We start from the raw sequence: 10,333 nt of genomic DNA on the forward strand, positions 1-10,333 counted from the left end.
ACCCGTGGACACGGTGGGATGCCAGGGGCGTGCGGGGGACACTGTGGGGTACTCGGGGACACTTTGGGATCCCGCGGGGTGCCAGGGCACGCGGTGGGATCCCGTGGGGCACCGTGGGGTGTCCGGGGAGTCAGAGAACAAGGTGAGACCCTGTGGGGTACAGTGGGGTGTCTGGGGACGCTGCGTGACATCCGTGGGAGCCCACGGCCCGCCGCGGGTGCCACACCGACCGGCAGCGCCCGGGGGTCCGCGAAGCATCCGGGAGCTGGGGGGTCCCCCCGGGGCTCCCCCGCCCCGCCCCGGCCGCGTCCAGCCTTTATGGCCCCTCCGCCGCCCCGTCCCGCCGCGCCGCTTAGTCCCGCCCTGCCCGGGCGCTGATTGGCCCGTGCGCGGCGCCCCGCGCTGCCATTGGCCGGCTGGCGGGCGGGGGGCGCGGTTGCCGTAGCGACGCGGGAGCGGCCCCGGCCCGGCCCGGCCCCGGCGGGACGAGCCCGGTAGCGCGGCCCCGGCCCCGGCGGCGGCTCGGTAACGGCGGGCGCGGGGGGGGGGGGGGGGGGCGGCCGCCCCGAGCTCGGAGAGAGCGGCCGCTAGGGCCGGGTCCGGTGGGGCCGGGACCCTGGTGCCCCGCCCAGGGCTGCTGCCGCCGATACCGCCGGCGCGCTCGGTGTCGGCTCGCGGAGATAAGGGCGGAGGGTGCGGAGCTTAGCCCGGAGTCACCGGGGGTGGGGCGAGGCGGAGCCTCGAGCTCCAGGAGCTGCCGGTACCGGGCGGGGCTCGGCTTCCCGGGCAGCCTGGGACTATTGCCCCGTGCCCCGAGGAGGCTGCCCGGTACCCCAGCGCTGCTTCCCGTCTGCCCAGGCAGTTCCTTGTGCTCTGGGGTCGCTGTCCGGTACCCCGGGGAGGCTGCCCGGTATCCTGGGCCCCCTTCCCGGTTCCTCGGGCAGCTACCCGGTGTCCTGGGGCCACTGCCTGGTTCCCCCTGGCCCAGGGGCCACCACAGGCTCCTCACGGCCGTGACAGGGCTCTGAGCGTGTCCTGGGAGGGACTTTACAGCCCCGGTGTCCTCGGTGTCCTGGCAGAGCCCTGCACCCCACGCTCACTGGACATTCCGGTTGCCATTCCCATCCCCGGAGTCACCGGTTCCAAGAACCGGCGGCTCTGGGTGTTCCTGACCAACCACCTCCAGTTCCTTTTCTGTCCCAGAGGCCCCCGGGGTTCACCATGAATTTCGAAGGGCTCAACCCCTCCCTGGCCGAGTATGCACCGCCCCTGCACCCGGCGCTGGACCCCGTCCTGGACCCCCACCTCAACCCCAGCCTGGTGGAGCTGGACCCCGAGGGGGTGTCCCTGGAGGGCATCCCGGTGCCGGAGTCAGTGCACCTGATGGAGGGCATGTACAGCGAGCTCCACACGGCCGTGTCCGAGGTCGGGGTGCCCGTCTCCGTGTCCCACTTCGACCTGCACGAGGAGATGCTGTGGATTGGGAACCACGGGGTAGGTGGGGAGGTCACTGCGGGGAAACCGGGGGGGGGCAGGGAATTTGATGGAATCGTGGGATGGTTTGGGTTGGGAGGGAGCATAAAGATCGTCCAGTTCCATCCCCCTGCCATGGGCAGGGACACCTCATACTAGCCCAGGCTGCTTCAACCTGGCCTTGGACACTTCCAGGGATGGGGCAGCCACAGCTTCTCTGGGAAATCCATTCCAGCCCCTCCCCACCCTCACAGGGAGGAATTTCATCCCAAAATCCCATCTAAACCTTCTTCTTTAGTTTAAAACCCTTCCCCCTTTATCTGCCCATGTCGATTCTCGGAGCACGGGCCTCCTGCTGCTTCCCAAGTCACGGCTGTGGGACCGATGGATCTTTTGATTCCTTGCTGGTGTTTGCATCCAGGGAAAAGTCTGACCAGCCTCCCACAGTCTGGAGCACCCGGGGGGGGCCAGGAGATCCCCCCGTAGTCCGGCCGAGCTCTGAGGCCGCCGGTCGCTGCCTCCTCCTGGGAGCTGGTGCGGGACAAAGCCACCTTCACCTGTGTCACATCCCTGGGACGTGGGGTGGGTTGTGATGTCCCTGCCCCTCTGTGTTTAGGGCCACGCCACCTCCTTCTTCGGGCCGACGCTGGAGCGATACTCGTCCTTCCAAGTGAACAGCAGCGACGACATCCGCCAGATCCAGAGCCTGGAGAACGGCGTCCTCTTCCTCACCAAAACCAACCTCAAGTACATGTCGCGGGGAGGCCTCATCATTTTTGACTACCTGTGAGTCCTCCCCGTGCTGGGGGTGGTCCTGGCCCCTCTGCCTCCCCACCACCCCTTCCCTGCTGCCTCCTGCAGCCAGGCAGGAGCGTGAGGGCGTCCCATCCTCTCCCGCAGCATGGATGAGTCCGAGGACATGCACAGCCTCCTGCTGACGGACAGCAGCACCCTGCTCGTGGCCGGGCTGCAGAACCACGTCCTCGAGATCGACCTCAACACCGTCCAGGAGACGCAGAAGGTACGGCTGGGCCGGGGGCTGCTCCCTGGAGCAGCTCCAAGGGTTCATCCCTGCTCATCCCTGCTCATCCCTGCTCATCCCGCTTCCCTCCCAGTACACCGTGGAGGTCCCCGGCATCACCATCATGAGGCAGTCGAACCGTTTCTTCTTCTGCGGGCACACCTCGGGAAAGGTAATGCCAACCTCTGCGGGCACACCTCAGGAAAGGTAACGCCAGCCCCGCCTGACCTGCCGAGGTGCCCTGGGGTCGGGGTCCCTCTCTGGCACCCGTCCCCGTCCCCCCGCAGGTGTCCCTGCGCGACCTGCGCACCTTCGTGGTGGAGCACGAGTTCGACGCCTACTCCGGGAGCTTGTCCGACTTCGACGTCCACGGGAACCTGCTGGTGACCTGCGGCTTCTCCAGCCGGATGAACGGGCTGGCCTGCGACCGCTTCCTCAAGGTCTACGACCTGCGCATGATGCGGGCGACCACCCCCCTGCAGGTCCACATCGACCCCTTCTTCCTGCGCTTCATCCCCACCTACACGTCCCGCCTGGCCATCATCTCCCAGACGGGTGTGTGAAGCTGCGGCCCTGGGGGTAGGGGGGTGGTGGTCCCGGCGTCCCCAAGCTCGGGGTCAAATCCCAGGGGATTCAGCCCGGAGCAGGGGAGACTGAGGGGAGGCCTCGTTGCTATGTACAACTTCCTCAGGAGGGGCAGCGCTGATCTCTGCTCTCTGTGAGCAGCGATGGGAGCTGAGGGAGCTGCTGGAGCTGGGTCAGGGCAGGGTCAGGTTGGATCTCAGGAAAAGGTTCTTCCCCCAGAGGGTGGTTGGGCACTGACCAGGCTCCCCAGGGCAGTGGGCACAGCCCCAAGGCTGCCAGAGCTCCAGGAGCATTTGGACAATGCTCTCAGCACGTGGTGGGATTGTTGGGCTGTCCTGTGCAGGGCCAGGAGTTGGGCTGGAGGATCCTTGTGGGTCCCTTCCAACTCAGGATATTCCATAATTTTAGAGATCAGGGAGTGTTTGGACAACGCTCTCAGGTGTTTGGATTTGGGGACTGTGAGGACTTCTGGGGTTTTCCTGTGCAGAGCCAGGAGCTGAACTTTGATCTTTGTGGGTCCCTTCCGTGGATGTCCCATGGATATTCCATGATCCAAGGGTGGCCGGCCGAGCACTGCTGACCCGTGTCCAGTGGCGAGGGACACGTGGGTCACCACGTCCCGGGTCACCGCGTCCCGGTGCCACGTTGTCCTTGCACTTGCTCTCCCCCAGGCCAGTGCCAGTTCTGCGAGCCCACCGGGCTGGCCAACCCCGCCGACATCTTCCACGTGAACACGGTGGGGCCCCTCATCATGACCTTCGACGTGTCCGCCAGCAAACAGGCGCTGGCCTTCGGCGACTCCGAGGGCTGCGTCCACCTCTGGGCCGACTCCCCCGAGGTCACCTTCAACGCCTACTCCCGGGAGACCGACTTCGCCCTGCCCTGCATGGTGGACACGCTGCCACACCTGGACTGGAACCAGGACCTGGTGCCGCTCTCGCTCATCCCGGTGCCGCTGACCAGCGACGCGCTGCTCTCCGACTGGCCCGCCGCCAACTCCGCCCCGGCACCACGGTGATTCCCGGCCCCTCCCGGGAAAAAACCACCTCTCCTTCCTCCTCACCTGCCCCGGGAAGCGCCGGATGAGTTCCTGGCAGCGGACGGGAACGGCCGAGGGGCAGCGGCCGGACGGGTGTGGGGACGGTAGGGGACGGTCAGACCTCGGCCTTGCTGATGAGGAGATCCCAGTGGGATCCCAGCTCCCTTGCTGATGAGGAGATCCCAGTGGGATCCCAGCTCCCTTCTGCCCGTGTGGAAACTCTTGTTTTCCCTCTGCCTGTCCCTGACCCGCCTGTGCTCAGCGCTGCCACCCTGCCCTGGCACAACCCGGGGGGTGTGTGGGGTGGGAAAATGAACCTGGGGAAGGACTGAGGAGGGGGAGCTCTCGGGACCACCCTTAGGGTGGGTCCCTGAGCACACCCAGGAGGCCTCTGGGTGGGTAAGAGGTGCTGCCCTGACTCGGGGGGTGTTGTTTGCAGGCGAGCCCCCCCAGTAGATCCCGAGATTTTGCGAACCATGAAGAAAGTGGGATTCATTGGCTACGCCCCCAACCCCAGGACCAAGCTCCGCAACCAGGTGCCCGCTCTCAGCGGGGGATTTGGAGGGTGTGGGGTGGTGTTTCCAGCGCTGGAGCTCTGCAGGTTGGAGGGGGGCAGAGTTTGCTGCGTGCTGAGCGATCTCCGAGGTTTCAGGGACAGGGATGAGAGGCGGAATTCCCGTGGGATGTTGCAGGTGTATAGTCTGGAGGTGTCAGCTTCTCTGGAGCAGAGCCAGCCTGGCAGTTTTCCCAGTCCCATCCCTCCCTGGCTCTGGGGCAGGGAAGGCTTGAGCTGTCCGGTTGGGAGGTTCATGGCACGTCCCTCACCCTTGGGAAAACACTGCCCACGGTGCCTCTGTGGTTTCCCACAGTGACAAATCCCTGTGAGAAGGAAGGTGTGGAGGCCTCGTGCAGGTCCAGGGAGGGCCCCCCTCCGTTCTGGTGTATCCCTTTGCTCATTCAGGGAGGCAGGAAAGCCCAGGAGTTGCTTGTGTCAGTACGTGAGGCTTCTCTCCACCTCAGGGTTCAGCTGCTCATCCCTTCTCTCCCCGCCTCAGATTCCTTATCGGTTGAAGGAGATGGACAACGAGTTTGACAACTTCAGCCAAGTGCCCGAGTCCCCGATCGGGCGGGAGGAGGAGCCACACCTCTACAGGGTGGCCAAGAAGTACAGGAAGGTGGTGGCCTCGGGGGGCTGCTCTGGGGCTGGCTGGGGGTCCCGAGGCTGGGCTGGCCATGGGCAGGGACACCCCTGGGTGCACCAGCTGTGCCATGGGGGTCCCACGGTGTGGGAAGGTGCTTGTTTAACACTTCATGTCTCTGCTCAGGTCACAATCAAATACTCCAAGCTGGGGCTGGAGGACTTTGACTTCAAGCATTACAACAAGACGCTGTTTGCAGGGCTGGAGCCCCACATTCCCAATGCCTACTGCAACTGTATGATCCAGGTGGGAGCCCCCCCGGCCCCGCCCGGACCCCCACGGCCCCGGGACCCCCCTGACTGCTCAGTCTCTGCCAGGTGCTGTATTTCCTGGAGCCTGTCCGCTGCCTGGTCCAGAACCACCTGTGCCAGAAGGAATTCTGCCTGGGCTGTGAGCTGGGCTTGCTCTTCCACATGCTGGACCTGTCCCGAGGGGATCCCTGCCAGGTCTGCCGTGGGCTGGGCTGCCCGGGAGGGTCACGGGGATTTGCAGGGGAACGGGAGCCGGGCGGTGCCGGTGTCAGGCAGGGTGGAAACTCCTGTCACTTGACGCTCTTGCCCCATCCCCAGGGAAGCAACTTCCTGCGGGCTTTCCGCACGATCCCGGAGGCCTCGGCGCTGGGGCTCATCCTGGCTGACTCGGACGAGGCCACGGGGAAGGTGAACCTGGGGCGGCTCATTCAGAGCTGGAACCGTTTCATCCTCACTCAGCTGCACCAGGAAACCCAGGAGCAGGAGGGGCCGCAGGCGTACCGGGGCGCTGGCACCGGGTGAGGCCCTGGCACGGGGACAGCACGGGGAGTGACGGAGCCCAGGAGGGGGGAACTGGCTCCCAGAGACCACACCCATCCCTTGGGAAGGTTTCTTGCCACTCGTGCCTGCCCTGAGGGGTCCATGGGAATGCCCCAAGTGGTCCATGGGAATACAGGCTACGCTATGGCAGCGTGTGAATCCCATACTGAGCCTTTATCCCAAGCCAAACCTGGTTGGAGGGTTGAGGCTCCACAGAGGACACCAGCTTGAGCTTCCAGAGGGGCTTGGAGGGGCTGGGACTGCTCAGAGGACACCAGCTCTGGAAACCCAATGGCCGGTTCCCCAAGAGCTGCTGGAATCTGGGAGCTGGCCCCGTGCAGCCCGAGACGTGGGCCCCCACAGGGATCTCTGGGATCCTGCTGACCCCAGTGCTCTGTTTTCCCAGCAGCTTTGGGTCCTCAGGGGACTCTGTCATCGGGCAGCTCTTCAGCTGTGAGATGGAGAACTGCAGCATGTGCCGCTGCGGGAAGGAGACGGTCCGGGTGTCCTCCACGCTGCTCTTCACCCTCTCCTACCCCGAGAGCACCGGTGAGGGCAGGGCCGGGCCCTGGGCACAGGGTGGCCTTTGCTATCCCTGACTTTTCCAGGTGAAACACACCTGTGGTGAGGAGCTGCCAGGCTGTGGCAGCCCCAGGTCTAGGGTTGGGTTTCCGACCAGCCGAGCTTTTGGCTACAGAAAGACAGATTTGGGGGTTGACCTTCTGGCTGGTGGTTGTGAGGAAAACCCCAGAGGTTTGGCTGAGCTAAGCCGGTGAAGGTTTTTGTGTGTTGGGAGGTGACGTTATGATCCTTTCTCCCTTCAGAAAAACCAGTCAAGGATTACGAGTTCGCCCAAATTTTAAAGCGAAGCATCTGCTTGGAGCAGAACACACAGGCCTGGTGTGAGAACTGCGAGAAGTACCAGCCCACGGTGAGCCCAGGAGGGGGCACGGGCACGAGGGGCTGCAGGAGATGGGCACGAGGGGGGCAGTTTGTCCATTAGTCACCGGGGAACCTCCTGAGTGGATGCCGGAGATTCGGTTCCTGGCCCGGCTGGCAGCCCGTGTGCCGGGGGGTATTTCCTGGGCTGTGTGAATTCATCTCACAGGACTGAGTCCTCCCGGGGTAGGGGGCAGAGAGAAACCCCCTGGGAGCTGATGGAGCAGGCTGCTCCCTGCCTCAGTTGTCCTGGGAGTACCCCCAGCTACCGGGAATGCAGCCGGGGAGGGGAGGGCTGAGAGTTCCAAACCCAACCTGAGCCTCTCCAGGCTCCCAGGGCTGCCCCACTTCCACCTCCTGCTCCCTCCACAGGTGCAGACCCGGAACATCCGCTGCCTGCCCGACGTCCTGGTCATTAACTGTGAGGTGAACAGCTCCAAGGAGGCAGATTTCTGGAAGACACAGGCTGAGGTGGGGGAGGCACTTGGGGGCTCAGGGGGGTTGCGGTGCCCGGCCCTGCAGAGGTTTTCACTCTGCTCTCGCTGTCTCTGGCCTCTCTTGCTCCACCTGAGCTGTGTTCCCAGAGGATGTGGCACTGTTTGGTCATGCCTGGGGCATGATCCGTGCGTTTGGAGTTGGAAAAGACGAGATCTCCTGTGGTGACAGAGCTGGTGTGACTCAGGAGTCACTGCCATTCCCCCCATCCCTGCCAGCTCCCTGGAGCAAGTGGGACATTGGGTTTCCCTCACTGTCCCTTTCCCTGTCACTGACTTTACCATCCCTGTCTCTTCCCTGCTCCTGGCCTGGCTGTCACCCCCGTGTCCCCAGGGCTGGCCTGTCACCACGTGCTGACACTTGCCCGTGTTTCGTTGCCAGTATTCCTTTCAGAAAGCCATGATGAAGAGGGGAGGCTTTGACATCACCAAGGGAAAGGAGATCTCTCTTGGGGAGTGGTAGGTGACCGTTCAGGAGGAATTTCTGCATGGAAAGGGTTGTCAGGCACTGAAAGGGGCTGCCCAGGGAGGTGGTGGAGTCCCCATCCCTGTCCAAGGAAGGACTGGACGTGGCACTCAGTGCTCTGGGCTGGGTGATGAGGTGGGGATGGGGCACAGGTTGGACTCAATGGTCTTGGAGGTCTTTTCCAACCTCAAAGATTCTGTGATTCTGTTCCTGGGGTGGTGGCTCTGAGCAGTGACACCTCCTGAGTGGTTCTCTGGGCCATTTCTCATTTAATAATGAAAATTTGATAACCTGCCTGTCTGTAGCTCCTTGGGGGCTCTGAACTGGAACAGTCTCTGTTCTGCTCTGAGGCTGCACCACATCCCCTTCAGACACCTCTGTGACCCACCTGGTGATCCCTTTTTGAGCCCCCCATCCTCGTTCCCCTTTTCTGACTGACAAAAGCCCCAGACCCACGTTGGCCTTTGGTGGCTGACGTTGGCTGAGCTCCTCTGCCATGGTCCTGCTCCAGGCAGCTCCCCCAGGGGGTTTGGGAATAAGCTGGGGAGTGGGTGGGTGGGGATCCTGCCCTGAAGAAGTTGGCCAGGATGACATCTTATATCACCCTCTGCCTCAGCTTTCCATGATTGTGTGTGCAGGAAGGATCTGGGGAACCCCGACGTGGGGCACTCGTACGCTTCCGTGGAGGAACTGAAGAACATTTGGATCCCTCACGCCATCAAGATGAGGCTGACCAAGAGCAAAGAGCTTGACGTGAGCAACTGGAGCGAGACCGACGAGGTAAAGGCTGACGGGCTCATTGTGGGGCTCCGTGGTCGAGTTCTCTCGGGGCTGTGGCAGCAGAGCCGCCTCAGAGCCGCTTTCTGCCGAGCCCCTGTGGCCGAGAGGTGACGAGGAGCTCTCGGAGACACCTCGGGGGAGCGAGAAAACCTCGGGGCTGGCGGTGACAGCGCGTCCGAGTGCCGGGGTTTGGGTTGGAGGGGACTCAGCCACTTCCCCGGGCCGGTTCCTCCCGCAGCTGAGCCCAGCAGATGACCCCGAGTCCGTGTACATCTACGACCTCATGGCCACCGTCGTGCACATCCTGGATTCCCGCACGGGGGGCAGCCTGGTGGGGCACATCAAGGTGGGGGAGACCTACCACCAGCGGAAGGAGGTGAGACCCTGCGGGATTCCCACGACTGTGTCCCCTGGGGGCTCCCCAGAGCCCTCCCGAGGGGTCCTGCTGCCCAGGGCATCGTTAACAGCCCCGTTCAGGGGTCTCTTAGTCAAGTGCTGAGTGTTTGGCTGAACGTGCCAGGCAGCCCTGAACAGCACAGAGCTGCCCGGGCCCCTCATGGGGAGGGAAGGGCTGAAGAAACCCTCTTCCCACACACACTCGGGCTGGTTCCTCCTGGCCACGGGCACGGTGCCAGCTTTCCTTGTACTTCCAGGTAAGGGCAAGGACGTCATCTCCCTTCCCAAGGACAGGGCTGGTCTGGGCAGTCCTGTTGTCTGGTGGAGATGCCCAAGCCAGGAGTTCCCGGAGTGTGTCAAGGCTCCATCCCTGTCTCTTATCTCTTGCATCTCCCTGGAGTTTTGGTCGGGAGCTGGGCAGAGCCCAGAGCCCGTCCAGCCCCAACACTTCATGTACACTGTCACCACCCAGGGCAGCAGGGATTTCCCCACGGTGTCCCAGGAAGGGCGGGGGTTCCCACATGGCACCGTCACACCCCTCTTTCCCTGGTAACTGGGCAGAGGAGTCATTGCCCTGGGCTGGGGGGGCCCTCACGGCCGTGCCCGTGCCTCTCCCCACAGGGAGTCACACACCAGCAGTGGTACCTCTTCAACGACTTCCTCATCGAGCCCGTGGACAAGGTGAGTTCTGAGGCGACGCCGCACCTTTGGGGACCCCGTGGAGGCCCCGGGGCTGCCCCGCACTGTCCCCTCCCTGCAGTGCGAGGCCGTGCAGTTCGACATGAGCTGGAAGGTTCCGGCCATCCTCTACTACGCCCGGAGGAACCTCAACGCCAAGTACAACCTCGTCAGTGAGTGGCTGCGGCGGGGGCGGCCGCGGGGCCGGCGCCGCCGGCTCCCCGCTGAGCTCCTTCCCCTTTCCCTGCAGTCAAGAACCCCATCGAGGCCAGCGTGCTGCTGGCAGAGGCCTCGCTGGCTCGCAAGCAGCGCAAGTGCCACGCCACCTTCATCCCCCTCATGCTGAGCGAGATGCCGCAGGCCGGAGACCTGGTGGGGCTGGACGCCGAGTTCGTCACGCTCAACGAGGTCGGGGGTCCCCGGGAGGGGCCGGGGCACGAGGGCAGCCCGTTCTGGATATTCTGTGATTCTG

General features: G+C 64.0%; 1 protein-coding gene across 1 annotated transcript; it reads left to right on the forward strand.

Moving 5' to 3' along the window:
• Nucleotides 1–632: 632 nt before the first annotated feature.
• LOC113962939 (PAN2-PAN3 deadenylation complex catalytic subunit PAN2) lies at nt 633–10,269 on the forward strand (the record flags this gene model as incomplete). The annotated part of the gene is made up of 21 exons (XM_027673734.1): nt 633–693; nt 1,204–1,494; nt 2,090–2,259; nt 2,374–2,494; nt 2,589–2,666; nt 2,782–3,049; nt 3,751–4,093; nt 4,558–4,654; nt 5,174–5,293; nt 5,444–5,563; nt 5,635–5,763; nt 5,887–6,086; nt 6,515–6,657; nt 6,933–7,039; nt 7,420–7,518; nt 7,924–8,000; nt 8,646–8,787; nt 9,026–9,163; nt 9,805–9,864; nt 9,944–10,034; nt 10,112–10,269. Coding segments are annotated over exons 2-21 (2,934 nt in total), but the record flags the coding sequence as incomplete, so codon positions are not given.
• Nucleotides 10,270–10,333: the final 64 nt, after the last annotated feature.

Source organism: Neopelma chrysocephalum, unplaced genomic scaffold, assembly GCF_003984885.1.
Source record: "Neopelma chrysocephalum unplaced genomic scaffold, ASM398488v2 Primary Assembly neopelma1_186345, whole genome shotgun sequence".
NCBI classification, from domain to species: domain Eukaryota; kingdom Metazoa; phylum Chordata; class Aves; order Passeriformes; family Pipridae; genus Neopelma; species Neopelma chrysocephalum.